Source organism: Cariama cristata, unplaced genomic scaffold (genome assembly GCF_000690535.1).
Source record: "Cariama cristata isolate BGI_N322 unplaced genomic scaffold, ASM69053v1 scaffold24141, whole genome shotgun sequence".
Classification (NCBI taxonomy): domain Eukaryota; kingdom Metazoa; phylum Chordata; class Aves; order Cariamiformes; family Cariamidae; genus Cariama; species Cariama cristata.
Genome location: NW_009599019.1, coordinates 1 through 17,147, shown reverse-complemented (window position 1 = coordinate 17,147; position 17,147 = coordinate 1). Strand labels below are relative to the sequence as shown.

Here is a 17,147-nt window from a genome sequence, read left to right as displayed (position 1 = left end):
TCAAAGTGTTCCTCCGCAAACTGTCTGTACCCACCTAGAAAATAACCTCTAGATCAACTGGACTAGTAACCAGTTGTCTTCTCTAGGATGCATCACAGCCATTTCCAGGCACAGGCTCCTTTCAAAGATTCCTTTTTCCCACTCCTTGGCTATTGGGATCTGAAGTGGGGAGGGTCTGCAGTGGGAAACCCCTTTGGATCCTTATTCCTGGGAAACTCTAGGTTCTTGGGTAATGCTAGATTTTTCGAGACATATTTTATAAAGTGTTTTTTAGTAATTTTTATGTTGGCAGAATAATAAAGAGTAAAGCAGAATATATTTGCTTAAGGTTTTGCATTGAAAGACCCAACAGAGAAAGGAAAAAGGCACACAACTTGAATAATTGCAAAGACTGTGAGGAAAAAAGTCTGGGTGTGACAGATGGAAAGATAGGAGGGGCTTTTTGCTACCCCTCATCACAGAGGAGAACAGAGGCTGTGAGGTGAAATGGCTAATCTGTAAAGGCTGTCCAAGGACTGAGTCTCGTAAGCTTTGGGCATCTCACCTGCAGTGTGCAGGGAAGACTCGCTGGGTCACAGCTGGCTTTGTGAAACGGGCAGAATTCCTTGAATTAGAGCATGAGCTCAGTGGCGTGGGGACAGGAGGGTATTTTGCCTGTGAGCAGCAATGCAGTGATAAGCAGGGATGTGACAGTCCTTAACCATTCTCTTGGGCATAACCTGACCACTGCTGGCATCTACCAGGAGGTTCAAAGGTGCTGATCTGGCATCTGCTAGCTGCAATTTGTTCTTCTACTGGGATACTCCTGGCTCCACAGCACAATGCTATAGATGGCTGGGACAGCTTCCAGGGGAAGAAGGGGCAGATTTTGACGCCTGTAGCTGAATATCACTGCTTTTGTCCTGTTTTGGCAAAAGGCAATGTCCTGTTACAGCTTCACTTTTGTCTGAGATGGGCACAGTCCTTGTTCTGAGGTAGCAGTGCATGTCTGAAATAAGCTACCATGAAAGAATCTTGGGAACCCTCCACCCAACCAAGCCATCCTACCACTTAAAAATATCAGTCTAACTCACCATAGCCTGCCACGCTGCAGCTATTTCTGTACAAAACAACTGCTGTCCATAGTAGATCCTGCTTCTGAACTCCCTCAGCTTCTGTGTAAAAAGGAAGGTGCTTCGTTTTTGTGAAATAGCAATTACAGAGCACAAGGACCATCCTTCTGGCAGTGTGTTCCTCACTTGGGAAGTCTGCCTTCCCTCAAAGGAAGGAGCAGAACGCTTCTGGGAGCCTCCGTCCCTGAATAGTCTGCACCATCTGCTGGAATAAGAGAAGGACTGACTCACTAACCATGAATTTCAGGGATGAGGGAGACTTTGGGGAATAAAAAGTCCTGGCTCAAACCTGCAATTACACATTTCTTGCAGTCTAAAAGGGGAAGAACGACTAAAGATAATGTCCACTCCTCTAACCAATGCAATGACACGTACCCTTCAAAAAAGAGGGTGTAATTACGGGGCCGTGTAATTTTAACAAGTAAACCCACAAGAATCCAGCCCTCGTATGAGGGCATAGCTCTAGGCCACAGGGAACATTTTAGTTTATTTATTTATACAGATTCATTCCTAACATTCAGAATTACCATCCCATGCCTTAGGTAAGTCTTGCTTTGGCTACTGCAACCTCAGCGCTAGCCTTCCTGAGTCCCACCCTGTCGCACTGCAACCTGTGCAAAAGTCGAAGTGCAAGTCTTCCTTTTCATGCCTCTGCCCTCCAGCTCCCCCTCTTCTATGAGATTTTTTTCACCTCATTTTCACTTTCCTGAACAGCTTGCTTCTTATTTCCTATTTTCTGTCTTTCTGCCATCCCTCCTCCTCCAACCTATTCTTGTCAAACTATTAATTTTATCTTATTTGACATTACAGCAGCCCTCCATGACTGTGCTTTGCTCAACAAATTATCAGTTACACCAACCTTAAGACTCTTTTTCATTCCACCAACTCTTCTGAAGAGGCTGGTTGTAAAATGCAAAGTAATATTAATGTCTCTGCTCAGGAATTTCCACTTTGCATTGCTAAGCTTTCATTTTGACGGAGCTCTATTCTGAGAAGACATGACTAGCATAGGGTGTCTGCTCTACAGCTCATCATTCTCACCACTGGCTCAGAATATCAAATAAGTCCGAGTATCTTTAATTTTATATGTATTTTTTCCTTACTAGAGCAAATTCATACGAACATGATCAGTACTTCTACAGCAGAGGTGAACAGTGTTCAGACAGCATATTGCCTACCATCTTGAGCCCAAACCAGAACAACACTAAAACGTTTGTATTGATTTAACAAAATGAGTATAGTTTAGACGAGTATAATGCACCGTTTCAGGGATACCCTTCACCTACAGGAATAAAGCTTGGTTTGGTCTGTAATAACATTCTATACAACAGCCACTCTGATTTACATGGTTTAAAACCAAACCTGTATTTAAACAGATGGGCTTTCATTTGAAGATACAGATGAGATGTAAGAACTTCTCTAGTGGTCCTTCCAGAAAAGGCATTTTAATACCACAAATAAGGTATCAAAAAGAGATGAAAACCACCAGAAGATATCTCCGCAGCCAACACCTCCATTCTTGGGCCAACGATGGAAGACTAACAAGTACAAACACCTCTCTGCAGACGATTTCTCACAGAGCAAGCTGAGAAGCAGTTGAAAGCAGAGCTGTTACTCTCCTTGTTAGAAAGGGTCACCTTTGAAGCACTGACTAATCACAGGGCAGACTATTTGATTTGCCTTTCTGGCTTGCAAAAACAGCAGCTGATGCTTCTCTAAAACCATCTTTTCATCTTTGCTGAGGGACTGTATGAGCTCAGTGCCAGCATGCGTGAGTAACTCCTCATTACCCGTTAGTGGCAAGGCTGGCAGCCCAAAAAGGAGATGTCCCAGTGCAAGCCCAGGCTGGGGGCACTGACATTACTGCCTACAGTTTACTTTCAGCACTTCCAAGTAGACAAACAGTTGCCCTTGATCAGGCTAGCTACATGTCCAGTTAGCCCAGTATCCTGGCTCTCACAGTAGCCAGTAACAAATAACCGGGGGGAAAAAAAAGCCAAGAATGACTTAGGGACAAGGAAAAACAACTGTTCTCTGGTCGTATTGCCCAGGTGCTGAGTTTGATGTTACATCTGACTATTGTTGGCCTTCAATGGACCTGTCTTCCACTAATTTTGTTTGGGTTGTTTCCGCCCCCCCTCCTCCCCCCATCTATTTATCTTTCATCTTCTGTAATATCTAGTTACAGTGAGTTTTACAATTTAATACTTATGAAAAATACTGTCTTGATTTAAATGTGCACTGATGGATACTCCCCTACAGTCTTCCATTGCAAAAACCAACAAAACCCCTCTGCTCCTTTCCCTTCTCCAGATCATTTATCCTTCTGTAAGCTCCTACAACATTCTGTTAATTCATCTTATTCACCAAGAGTCCTTGGCTTTTTAGTCTCCTTCTTTTCAGCCAAAAACTTTAAGCCAGTTATGTCAGTAACTTCTTGTTAACTAGTAGCTATCACCAGATAGGACCACTTCTGAACATCTTCTCCTTAAGTGCTTTAAACAGCAACAGAATCCTGCTTGCGCTTTACAAGTCTGTTGCATATCTTGGAGATAAATCCATGACAGACTGCTGCATTAACCATACCTCTGAGACAGAAGAAATTCCCTCATGTGACATACGGCAAAACTGCGGGGAATAAAAGACTTGCTCGAACAGGGCAGGGAGCACCTGCCTCTCCGACCTGTGCTTTACCCGCTAGACTGCCCTTAGCGCAGGGAGCACATTTATTTTTGGAAGGCAGGGTTAAAAAGTTAGTGCAATTCAGCAGGAGGGTAGCAGCAGTGGAAAATGGGAGCAGAGCACTTTAAGAGAGCCCTGGGAAGCTGTAACCTGAAGCCTGCCGAAGGCTGGGCTGGGGAAGCAGCAAAAAGTAGATGTGGCTGCACCAAACCCACAGTGTCCTGGACTCGCACCGGGTGGGAGCCTGCGGGAGCAGCCGGAGGTAAGGGGGAGCTCAGCCCTGCTGGCTGCCAGGGGAGCGGAGGGCAGGGGCTGGGGAGCCCTCCGAGGACCTGGGAAAGGGGAAGGAGGGTTCTTCTGCAGGTGTTAAAGGGTGGGATTCCCACCAAATGAGAGATCTCACCAAGGGTTGGGAGCCACCGGCGTCCTAGGGCACCTCTTTGCCTCCGGGGCTGAACTGTGCTTGGGAGCTGGAGTGGTTTTCTGCCCTTTTAGCATCTGTGTTGCAGCTGGGAACATGCTTTTTCTTTGTGACGGTTGCAATTTTGGTGATAGTCAAGTCCTCCAGAGCTAGTGGTTACAAGATGCTTCAGAAGGAGTTAGTGCTGTGGGGTGGAGCGATCACAGCAAGCAGCCTGAACTCGTGAGTGATGTTTCACAGCACCCCTAAAATCAGAAGTGTTTATAAATTATGTGAGACATGTACTGCTATAGATGGAAAGCAAAAGATTTCCTTTGCACCTGCAGGCCTTCAGAAATAGACAGCTCCCAGACACAGAGCTCTTTCTCAGCTCATTTCTCAAAGTTTTCTTCCTGTACCTTCCTGACTGTAACATCACATGCTGCATGCTGTTGCTCCTTCTCTTCTCTTTAAAGGCAGCGACAGATTTTAATATCACGCCTGAAACCATCCCACCGCTGCTCCAACCAAATTATTTTCTCTGCATTTTTGGCTGTGTCCTAAGAGACATGCAAATAGAATCCAGATGTTCAGGCCAATTCAAACGCAAAAGGCTTTGTCTTTCTAAAATGGAAATTGCTTTTTGGCAAAGTTTGAGAAATATGAAGCTGGTGACAGTACTGGCAAAAACAATACAAATCTGCAAAACCAATCTCCGCTCTCATGCTCCCGGGAGCTCGGTGTAGTTGGAAGCAGAGGTTGTGCTGAGTTTTGGGTTTGTTTTTTTTTTTCAGAGAAAAGGTTATGCTCCATGGAAAACCTTCATCTTTAAACTACACTGGGCCAAACCTCTTCCGCTCAGCATGCCTGAGTACTGCTTGGTGTAGGCATCTTCACAAAGCCCTTGCTAAGACCTGTTTAACTTAGACTCACGCAGAGCTTCTGTCATCTCTCTTTCAGCATGGTGCCTATTCATTGTAAAACTCTGCAACGATATGAGCAATCCCAACATCATATCTGCTATCATACCACCAAACGCATTGGTTTGTTCCAGTATAGTAAATCCTCTTGATACACATCTTCTGCACCAGAATACCTCATCCACTCGGCAGCTAGGATAGCAGCTAGTCACAGGATGCAAGTGCACAGGGAAAAGAGGGTACCAATTGTGTGTTACAGTGTCTAAACATAGATGAAAACTTAAAACCTCCACTGTGATACCTTTTTCTCCAAGGCAGAGCTACCTCCAGAAGAAAAGGGTTTTGGCAGGAAAGGGAAACAGTGAACTGCCTTTCACTGAAGTAAAACCTCTGCCTGAACAGACTGGGTCCTGAACCGGGGCTGTTGTAGCCACGTGGCTTTAAGTTGTATTTCTACCAGCAGGCATGTTTTCTTTATAGCTGAACTTAATCTGAAACACATGTTCTTTCTCCTATTTCACTGGATGCCTGGATCACAGGGCTTAGTTAAATACAACCCTCTTCCTTTAATTTCTGGGAATCTATATAAACATTGCTTCAGACCAGCCTCAGTGGCGTCTGTTCTCGGGGGCATGACACTTCTGCAGTAGCTCTGGTTTACCCACAGTGAAACCCTGGGTTACACACTGCCCTTTGGACCAGACAGATCTGTCTGGAAGGGCCACATATGCCAATACTGGAGTGATTACAAGTTGATTCCACAGAAGGAACGGCTTTGGGGAGTTTGGTACTTTTCTCCCACCTCCGTTACAAATGTTGAATAAGCCAAGCTCTGTCTTTCACTTCTTCCCTAGATCTGGCCCAGCGTTAGGTATTTACTCCCAGCCTCTTTCCTTACTGTCTTTTAAGAAAGCTCTTCTACTTTTACTTTATCAAATTGCAAGTAAGAAGCAAAGGATGCATATAGGCTGTACAGCCTTCCAGGTACATGCAGACACAAGAAACGTGACAAAGTACTTCCTGAGGCAGGTAACTTGTATAGCAGAGCAGTAACCAGTCAGTTTTATCTTCTGCCCCATTCAACAATATGGATCTGCTACGTTTTACAAATGAAGTATTGAATTTTTTAAAGTTTAAAACTCAGAAGATATGCTTTCATGCTTTTCTGGACCTTGGCACTCAGTAACTGCCAGCATCAGTGTGGTTCGGGCCACACACATCTGCTTTTGTGCTCAGGCACACCCAGACATGTGTGCTTGCCCAGTTTTAAAGTCATTGGGGCCAGGCTGGCTGAATACTTCAAATTAGAGAAGATGAAAACCCAGCTAAGATCAGGTATGTGTTTCACAATTGGGAAGGACAAGCAGCAGCATGTGTCAGTGCAGTTCCTGTCACAACCAGGTACAACAAATAGTAGTGGTAGGGATGTATTTGCTTGGTTGCTCAAACTACCTCTGTCATGTTCTTACTCTGTAGGTTCAGGCATGCAGATTCCAGTGGTTCTCCTTTTCCTGGGTCTCTTAACTGTCCCAAGCAGATCCCAGAACTCAGCTACTGAGCAGGTGAGTAGGAGAGAACATGCAGAGAGTAAGGGAGAGATACTCAGAGCACGTAATTTAATTTTAGAGAATCTTACAGAAGGATTAAGCACTACCCTCCTAAGTTACTAGGATTTTATTTAGCAACATAATGAGACTAACTCCTGCTTTACTTAGATAAAACCACAGTAGTTACATCAGGGGATGACCGTGAAGCAGAAATAGTGGATTCCAATCTGAGTGCTGCCTTCGGCTTTAATGGCACACTTTAAAGTAACTGTTCCTACACTCTCTCTCAGTAAGATTAAGCCAGTATTTCTGTAGATCATAGGAGAGTACCTGTAGATTGCTTGCCTTTGAAAAGTTTATCACAACTGTACCTGCCCTTGTAAACTGCAAGTCTAACCAAAGTGTTCCCTGTACCTACTAGAACTCTGCCACGGCTGATGGAGCCAACGCCGGCGAGGTCGAAGAGGAAGATCCATTCTATAAGAGCCCTGTAAACAAGCTGGCAGCTGCAGTCTCCAACTTTGGCTATGACCTGTACCGTCAGCAATCTAGCCGGACAGCCACTGCCAACGTGCTACTGTCTCCATTCAGCCTGGCTACGGCACTTTCTGGTCTCTCGCTTGGTGAGTTCTTGCCCCTTTTCCTCACACGCTATTTGGCATGACAGGCCTCCCCTCATATCATTGTCCTTGTTGTTGGCAGGGGCTGGAGAACGAACAGAAGATGTGATTTCTCGCGCTCTCTTCTATGATCTGCTTAACAAAGCTGAGGTCCACAACACTTACAAGGACCTACTGACCAGCGTGACTGGACCAGAGAAGAGCATGAAAAGTGCCTCCCGTATCATCTTGGAGAAAAGTAAAAGTCCTTCTTCCCCTCTATCAAATTTTACCTAAATAACTACCAGCAGGTAGGACACACTGCACTAACACCGCACTAACAGCTTTGGCTCTGACATACTGCTGAGCCAGGATGTAGACTGTGCATGGAATGCTGTTGCTGCTCCAGAAAAAGCCTGGAAAGTTTGTGTGCACATAAATAAAAGACCAGACTTCTGCACACAAAGACACTGGTGACAGAGCAGCTAACATGCAGAAGACCTAGAAGAAACTTGCTGAGAATTTTGCCCTCACTCTAGGTTTTCCGGCAGGTGTTGCTAACATCCAGGAAATGATCCACATGTGACCGACAAATCACATTTTCTATTTGTGATAGCATTCAGCCATATTCATTTGCTTAATTCCTTGCAGAACTATTTGAAATGTCTGCTTTTGGCATGCAATAAACATCTGCTGAGAAAGCTAAGAGCTATCTTTTGGAACCTACTGGTTCCAAGAATGCAGTAGGTTGAGTAAGCCATACTCATAAAGCAAGCTGGAGAAAGAAGAAAGACTGATGTAGGAATAGCTGTGTCCAAGCCTTCTGTTCTTATCTCCTTTCTTTACTTTTCAGAAGAGAGTTATCCCATACTGCAGCACAGCTGGCTATAGGATTTGGATCAGTTTCCTCAATGTGCCTTCATTCATTCTTCTTCAAAGCAGGTTTCTGTATACACACAGCCACAGATGTTTTATGAGAGAACTGCTGCTGGGCTTTGGATTGCAATCTGCTGCCTTGAGATTGTTTTGATAAGGGAGCTAGCTGCAATATCTATGTTTTTGTTCCCCAGGACTGAGGGTGAAGCCTGGTTTTCACAGCCAACTAGAGAAGTCCTACAAGATGCGTCTGAGGGCACTAAGCGGCAATACCCAGTTAGACCTCCAAGAAGTCAACAACTGGGTACGACAGCAGACAAAGGGAAGGATTATGCGGTTTATGAAGGACATGCCCACAGACGTCAGTATTCTCCTTGCTGGGGCTGCTTACTTCAAGGGTAAGAATGTTGTGTACTTGGTTACAGAGAGGGTCTGTTAAGCATGTGTTAGAAGAGATGTGAAGGAATGCTCTCACTTCCAATAGAGAAAACAGACTGTCAGAGTGTAAGAAGAAAGTGTGTGAGAACATTTAGTAAAAAAGAAAATATGAACGCTACCTGAACAGAAACAGTTCTCCAGGGAGGAATTACTACTCTTGTGAAGCTGAATATTGACCTATTTGCAGTAAGAGACCAGAGAAGAAAGTTTAAGCTCACAAAACTCCACGGCAAGAGACAGAATATTACCATTTAGGGAAGGCACAGCTTAAAGAGTGTACTGAGCCTTTTTACCAGTGAAGAGGGAATGGAGGGAGACATTAGAGAGCTGTTCTAGAACATGCTGTAAGCCAGTGTCCTGGAGAATTATCGTTTAGAGACAAGAGCAAAATAAAGGGTGGGGAGAGAAGCACTTCATATGCATTGACACAATTGTTACCCTTTAAAATAGTTTTGTAATTACATAAGTAGACATCAACTTCCCAATAGCTACTCCACCCATACACTGGCTTGATTTTTTATTTCCCATTTAGCCAATTCTCAGACGAAAAGGAGTGGCCAAAGAGTGGCAGTAAATCAGTAGCTCAAATCAGTCTATTTCCATCCCTATCGCCATTCAGTTATGCCTCAACTCTTAAAGCACAAATACCGTATATATAAAGCGCAAGATTACTCAGCCACAGACACAAGCCCAGTTTCATATGCTATGATTCCAGAAAATCCTCCATTTCATCTTTTAAAAAATAGGGACATGGAAAACCAAGTTTGACACCAAGATGACTGCCCTGAAGGACTTCCATCTGGATGAGGACAGAACTGTGAAGGTGTCCATGATGTCAGACCCCAAAGCGATACTGCGATACGGTTTTGACTCAGAACTCAACTGCAAGGTCAGAGAGCAAATATTGCACAAGATCTCCTAAACCTACTGAGGAACAGGCTCAGCTACACTTACCTGTTAACCCATTCCAGAAGACAGCCTTGCTCCTCCCATCAGGCTAGTTTTGCAATCCCTATTTTGAAAGGCAGTATGTTGACTCTTAGAATATCCTACTTCTACATTGGCTATGTGACAAGCGGTCCAGAATTTAAATAATGCACAGGTCCTACTAGCTTGTATTGCTTGACCTAAAGTTGGGCAAGAAGGGCAGGGCACACTCAGAAATTTTCCATCTCTACCTCTTTCAACAAATCTTTCACTGTAGCATGAGCTCAAAGGTGTTCCAGCTGAGAATCTCCCGAAGCAATACTGCAGTTCATTACAGGATTCAACAAACAAGAGATAGCACTTGCCATGTAATAGCAGAAAAAAGTGCAGCATAGGTTGATGAAAGCCTGGGTGCCAGAGGGGTCAGGAAGCAGCATGTCTGATAAAAGCAAACAGGGAAGAAGACCAAGTATTAACTGGAAAGGCTGACCAGGCAGTCAAGATTCAGGCCTGTGCCCGGTATGGGACGGGTAAAACTGTTTATTGTTGATGTGACCCTTTCTTATTTATAACTGGCCTTCCAGATTGCCCAGCTGCCATTGACAGAGGGAATCAGTGCCATGTTCTTCCTGCCTACGAAGGTGACCCAAAATATGACTCTGATTGAGGAAAGCCTTACTTCTGAGTTTGTCCATGATGTAGACAAGGAGCTGAAGACAGTCCACGCTGTGCTAAGCTTACCCAAACTAAAGCTGAACTATGAAGAGGCACTTGGCAACACGCTAAAGGAGACAAGTATGTACATTGCACACCCTCTACAGACTGCCAGGGCTCAAAGCAGTGGGCAAGTTGCTTCCTGCTCTCAGAAGAATATGAAGCTGATGGGTTATTAGTTAGGTCCTGCTGTCAGTGTGTAGAGATTTCACCAGCAACTAAACCACCTTGGTCCAGCACACCTCAACCTGTTATCACATCTTTCCACCAAGCTCAAACAACGCTTCTGAGATTGTAGTGAGCTTCTCCCTCTCAAACAGATTTAAGCTTCTTCTCCCTGTTACCCCCAATAAACTCTCCCAGAGCAGCTACATGCCCTCCTGGATCACAGCATTAGCAGTACTGCTCCCTCACCTGCAGTCTATGCTTTCAGCTCATGGAATTTTCTTTCTTTCCTCCAGGGCTCCAATCACTTTTCACATCACCTGATTTTACCAAGATTTCTGCCAAACCCGTTAAGCTATCTCATGTGCAACACAAGGCAATTCTGGAGCTTAGTGAAGATGGGGAAAGATCCACACCAAATCCTGGGGTGAATGCTGCTCGTCTGACCTTCCCCATAGAATATCATGTGGACAGACCTTTCCTTCTTGTACTGCGAGATGATACCACTGGAACTCTCCTCTTCATCGGCAAGATCCTGGATCCCAGGAGTGTTTAGATCCCTTCACAATAATATGCAATGGTAAGGCCCAAATGGAAAGGGTGGTATTGGGAGGGATACTGGCTCCCTGCTCTGCTGCACAAAGACACAACTTGCAAATCTTACGCCTTCATGCTGCAATAAAAGAGCTTTTGCTATTAATCTCAGCAAGCCCCAGTACTCTCCCTTGAAAGATCATCTACCTATGTCGCATGCCTTCACACTCCCATTTTCCCCAGATGAACCACAATGCAGTTTCGTACCCTGTATGCAAGCATCATCTGGTGTATACTTCATTTTTCCCCTATCTTGTCTCTCCACCTGACACCAGTTGTTTATAGTGAATCCCTCATGACTGACAGGTCTGCGCTGGTTGCCCTCCAAGTTCTGCACTGCCCCCTCTTATAGCTTGTAAGTTTACACTTCCCAGCCTGCCGGCTCACCTGTTCCAACCATTTACATTTCATGCTGGCAAGAAGAAAAGTGCTTCATAGTATTAGAAATAAAAGGCAGTGTGGTCTGGATGACTGCAGGTTCATAACCATCACGGTACCACACATGGGAGATTCACATCTCTAGAAACACACACGTACACAAGCATCTCAAACATTTGCTTCAAACCCACGTGCAGAAATTATACAACGGCATCTCTTCTCACCATACCACACACAGACCCCTCATGTTAGAATTGGTCATTTTATTTACAACAGTCTCACTAAAGAACATTTCAGATTTCATTCAAGTTGTTGTTACACATGATTTTCCAGCTTGTACTACGTGACTAGCTTACCACATGAAACTTAGCTTTGATGAAAGATCACATTGCAGCTTCCTTTGACAGGGAAATTAAGTCCTCTGAAGGATGCTTCTGGGAAGCTCTGACAGACAGGTCTTCATCTCTTGTAGTTCCTGGATCTGAGTACTCTGAGGACCACAATGCACTGACAAAATCTCCTCTGCTCTTTGAATTGTGCTCAGAGCTTTAGAAACTGCAAATCTGGAATAGGAAGAGAATAAGAACAGAGTATACAGAATATTTAATTCAGCTCCTTGACTTACGCAACCTTTAACCCTTCCCCAACAAAAACCTCAACCTATTTATGGGTACAGATCCTATACTCCACTGCCTTTTAGCACCAGGCAAATAGCGTGCACTTCAGCTGCAAAGGGAGGGTGGGGATAAAAAAGGTAAGGAGATGGACAAAAACTTAAAACATTATCTTTGAGTATAGGTGCCCGCTACTTCAACATTGCAGCTCCCGCTAAAATTAATTCAGTTAAAGGGAGGTGTTGTGAGAAGATTTACAAAAGTAGTCAGGAGATTTGCTTGCCAAGAGAGGGCCAAAATAGAGCAAGAAGATTTTATTTCCTCCTTTGAAAAGATGTCAGCAACGTTATACAACTGAGGTACAAACACCAAGGGTGACTAGTTGTCAAAATAAAACAATAGGACAGGGAATAAATGGAGCCAGGGAAAGGAAAAGAATAGACAAGCACAAAGCAGATAAATGGGTCCAAAGAGAGTCATGAGGTATAAGTGAACTGCAGTGGGGTTAAAGAACTTGCACTTGAGTAATGGCCAACTTTTGTACCTGTACCAGACTGCCCAGGGTCCTGCAAGACACCCTGCAAGGTGCCAAGGACACCTGACTATTGTGTCAGACACACAGGAGTGGTGCAGGGAATGGACAGAGAATGAAAGCAAATTTACCCATTGAAGAGAATTTGTGCCAGCTTGAAAAGTTCATGACCTATTTCTACACTGGATGGCCCATGATGCATTTCCACAATCTCAATACTCCTCTCCAGGTGTCTGGCTGCTTCCTGCCACTTCCCTGATAGAAAAAAACAAAACAAAAAATGAAACGTGAATAAGTACTGTCTAGAGCTACCGCTACCCGAAGAATCTGACAGCATTATGCAAAATGTGATGAGTTATGTCCACAGCATTCTTGGGAGGCTGCTGACCTCAGAACCAGGACAGGGAATCTAGAGGAACATGAGATCACATTATTGTTCGCTGGCTGCTGGGAATGCAGTTTTGGCTAAAGTAGTCTTTCTGAGCACCCTGCTGTCAAAACTAGAGAAATACAGTAGGAGAACAGCGAAAGGGCTAGTCGGAGAAAAGGCTAGTCATGTTGAATTCAAAGTTCAGAAAACTAATCAAAAGACAATGCCATACCAAGAGTAGCATAGACCTGTGCCAGATGATCCTCCATCTCTCCCATCAACAAATGCTCTGGAGACAAGAAGTTTCCAGCATCCATCTTACACTTCAGGAGCATTTTGATAGCCTGATCTATAACAAAACAGGGTATAAAATTCATCCTACTGGCCAGCCTCCAGCTTTCCATGATCTGTGAAATAATATCAGTCCAATCTCATCTTTGCATCTTACACAGCTAGATTTGGATTTGGTTAGGATTTAACATTGACTTATCTGCAACTCTGCTTATTCTAACACAGTGTTGGCCCAACTCACTCCAGGAAAGCAAGGCCTGGGAACGCATAACTCCAATGTTACCCTGAGTTCTTTTAGTTACTATGGAACAACGTGTGACTTAGATTAACACCCGGATCAGGGGTATAAAAAACCTAAAACACCAGGCTGCAAGCCAAAAGACCCCAACTGCATAAGCAACAGTGCCATCTCATGGCTAGAACTACGTCTCCCTATCTATACTCATTAGCTGCTGACCTTAAAGTAGAAAGCTGAGCCTTACCAGCCTTCCTGTCTCTTAGCAGTTCTAATGCTGTCTTGATTTGTTGCTGAAGGTCCCGAAAACGGCGTGACAGGCTCTCTCTGCTGACTGAGATTGCACAAGCTTCATTTGAACAACAAAGCATGTCTTCCCCCTGTGGAAATCACCCCTGTGTTCACGTTCAACTCAAAGCTTAATTTCCATCTCCGTTATCTCTGTCTTGTGTTACAGAGGTGCTAAATTTTTTCTCAGTTACATTCATTAAACAAAGTGACTTGCTTGTAAATTGCTGTTAGTTTATTCGATTTTATGAGAAACTTCCAGCAATAGCTGTGACTATGTGAGCTATAGATTAGGCCAAAGCAGGGTCATGTGGTACATTTTGTAATGTTCATACAAAATACATACTATGTTGACTTCTCCCCATTTAACCCACACTACATGCTGTTCCCATTTACATCCTGTGAACTGCAGAGCGTGACTCCTTCTAGATACAGCCCCCATATGTACACCTTCTGTTCTAGACTCCAGGCCTCCATTTCTTTCCTAAATATCCCCCTTCCCCTAGTTCATGGTCCTGATATTCTAAAGATCCTTCACCAAGTTCAAAGGGATTTTACCTTGCTGTTAAAGGCATTATTTTCCCTATAATGCTGGAAGACTGACATACCAGAACATTACAAGAAAGCTGCTAAGAACAGTGAGAAACTGTCTTGAGTCTACAGGAGCTTTTGCCTTCTGTGCAGAGATCACAGACTGAGGTCTTCAACTGTTGACTTTCCCAGAGACCCAAACATTACACATCCTGATAAGTTACACAATCATAACTGTGGAATAACTACCTGCATTGGAGCCCGGCAGCTAGGACAGCAGAACGAGTTTCTCACAGACACCACACTCTTGACATCAGACTCTAACTCATCAAGGCATGCCTGACAGCGACACTCAAAGAAATACTGACTGAGAAGCTGTTGTCTCTCAGCAACTCTCATTCTGCATCGGTGAGGCCCTGCAAAGGGATGGCAAGGGTAGAAATCTCTAAACAGGCACAGTTCTTAACATCAAACTAAATCTATCTTCGTTGTAATTAAGACTAGATATGTCATCTTTTGGAAAGGACATAACTGGAGACCGAAAATGTAACAGTGGGCTCAGGAGATAAAATCCTGCACTGATATCTTCGATCAAGGCTTATGCACAAAGACTCCAGCAACATTATACTGGGAATTATGATATTAATAGCAATGAGTTAGCATGCCAAGTAGAGGTGAAAGGACGTCTCTGTCTTGAGACAAACAGAGAGTTAATACTTACCATAGCAATGGAAAATCTCTTGGCCACTTGGGATGGGCTGTGATGCCCTGACAGTGGCAGCTGTCCCGCTAAATGACACACTGATATTGGGACAGCACGAATGGTTCAGAAGGCTGAGGACAGGAAAGAAGGCTGTCGCCAGGCGCACAGGCTTCTTATTTACAACAGCACCATCTCCGGACCCTAAAGACAGAGGAAAAACAAGTAGGTTGAGAATGAATGCTCAATAACCCACGCAACTTATGCAACGAGCACTGTGGCCAATTGCAGATAGCTGTAGAAAGGTTTCTGGTACATTGCTGCAATAAATAATAGCTAAATACCCTCTACATGTGCACCAGAGAACAGGCCAGCATGGGATAGGCCATTAAATTTTAAGCAAGTCATTCCCATCTGCAATGGGAGCTTTTTACAATTGATAATTCAATCTCTTCACACAAGCTAGATGATCAAGGACAACAGAGAAGGGCTTAGAAGTTTTTATCTTACCTGACTCCTGCATTACAGTGATTGCTTGGGCATTACATTGCAGCTGCAACACATGCCTCAGCATTGCTTCTGCTATAGTCTTCAGCTCTGGGGACAATTCACCTGCTGTTTTTTCACATGTCTTTGGTTTGGACCACTTCTCAGATGATTCCCGATTCAAAACAGCAGCCTCTAGGCCTGCTTCTTGCAGTTGTTTGCATATAGCTACTACACTCAGCATGCAAAGGAACTTATGTTCAGGGCTATGCTTCTCGGCATGTGGCAAAAGGTTGAACACAGCTTGGTAAGAACTCTGGTACTGACCATCGTCGTTACAACCTGGGATACCTCTGGTACCAGCTCTTGTATCTGGTGCCTCACTGAAATGTTTGCAACTTGCCTCAGGGTTATGAGGGTCCTTATCACCATCGTGGGACCATTCCACCAGCCTGCTAACCTCTGCAAATCCTGCCAGTAAAACAGTCCTCAAGGCAACATGGCAGAAGACCCCTAATGTGAGAAGCAGAGCTCCCAGGGAGCACTCTGACCTGTGGTACTGCTTCCATGCCATATCTGCACAGTTCTGGCTGCAGTACTTTGCGTAACTGCACCCACCGCAAGGCACTGAGGCTAAGAGCTCCCTCAGGCAACGGTGGCAATAAAGATCTGCATTAGTAACTCCAGTATCCCACGCTGTTTCACCACTGTCCTGCAGAAGATGGCTCTCCCCTGGGCAGAGCACGCTTACAAAGGCCTCCTCTTTCAACAGGTTCTGTCCTGGCAGGATGTCTTGGGAGGCCACCAAGTGACGTCCTCTCTCTATATCAAAATTCAAGCTCAAAGATGAAGATGCACCCGAAATACTGTCATTCTCTTCCCAGATCTCTGACTTTCTTTGAATAGCACCACACGCTTCTCGTGCAGGCTCTGGACAGTTCTCTTTCTCGTGTATTTTAATCTTCAGTTGACTTAACCTTTTTAGCAGTGTCTGGTGTGTAGGACTAGTCATGATCCCATCCATAGAAATTTTATTCTCCACCACACTGAGGGCGTCTGCTGCATCCTGTAACCTCCCCAAACACAGCAGACATTCAGCTTTCCGCAGCAAGACCTTGGGCAGCAGCCTGTCTGGATATCCATGACTTTCAGCCCTGGCAATATCTTCCAAACAAACCTAGAAACAAAGACAAGGCCTTTTAAATGTACTTGAAAACCAGCTGAGACTTGTGCTTTTTTATTCCGTCTAAGATGCAGAATATTTTAACAAGGCTATGTTAGTCACTAAATTCCATGTGATACCCAACCTGTTGGCCAAATAAAGCCTCCTGACATAGAACAGGAAGGAAAGCAGGAACCCTTCAGAAAGTTTAAGTAATGATGGATGCTTTAAGCACAACTTCAGAAGCACATCTGATCTACAGTCTCTTGTTCTAACAATCAAATACCCATTATTTCAGGGTTTGCAGAAGCACCCACCTGAACCCTGTGTGCAAACGTTGTGCGGTAAACACCTCAGATCGTGTTTGGGACCCTCCTGACTCCAATCCCCGCTCTTGCTACGTGGGTGGCCTGAGGCCTCTGGGTGTGCAGACTTGCTCAGGGGGAACCAGGAGCTTGGGGGGGGACGGGACACACACACGACGGGCTGTCGGGGGTCCCGCTGCCCCACCACCGCTTACCTCAAAGCAGCCGAGGTGGAAGAGGGCGGCGGAGCGGTTGGCGAAGCAGACGGACACCTCAGGGCT

At 44.7% G+C, this 17,147-nt stretch overlaps 2 protein-coding genes across 2 annotated transcripts; one reads left to right on the top strand and one right to left on the bottom strand.

Annotated features, from left to right (window-relative positions):
- Window positions 1–6,593: 6,593 nt before the first annotated feature.
- SERPINF1 (serpin peptidase inhibitor, clade F (alpha-2 antiplasmin, pigment epithelium derived factor), member 1) lies at window positions 6,594–11,085 on the top strand. The gene is made up of 7 exons (XM_009709545.1): window positions 6,594–6,676; window positions 7,083–7,284; window positions 7,364–7,519; window positions 8,331–8,534; window positions 9,321–9,463; window positions 10,086–10,296; window positions 10,677–11,085. The coding sequence occupies exons 1-7, from the start codon at window positions 6,599–6,601 to the stop codon at window positions 10,934–10,936; spliced, it is 1,254 nt and encodes a 417-aa protein (XP_009707847.1). The 5' UTR covers window positions 6,594–6,598; the 3' UTR covers window positions 10,937–11,085.
- Window positions 11,086–11,595: 510 nt separating this feature from the next.
- SMYD4 (SET and MYND domain containing 4) lies at window positions 11,596–17,144 on the bottom strand (the record flags this gene model as incomplete). The annotated part of the gene is made up of 8 exons (XM_009709547.1): window positions 11,596–11,915; window positions 12,630–12,753; window positions 13,101–13,217; window positions 13,642–13,774; window positions 14,463–14,629; window positions 14,935–15,117; window positions 15,424–16,576; window positions 17,082–17,144. Coding segments are annotated over 8 exons (2,091 nt in total), but the record flags the coding sequence as incomplete, so codon positions are not given.
- Window positions 17,145–17,147: the final 3 nt, after the last annotated feature.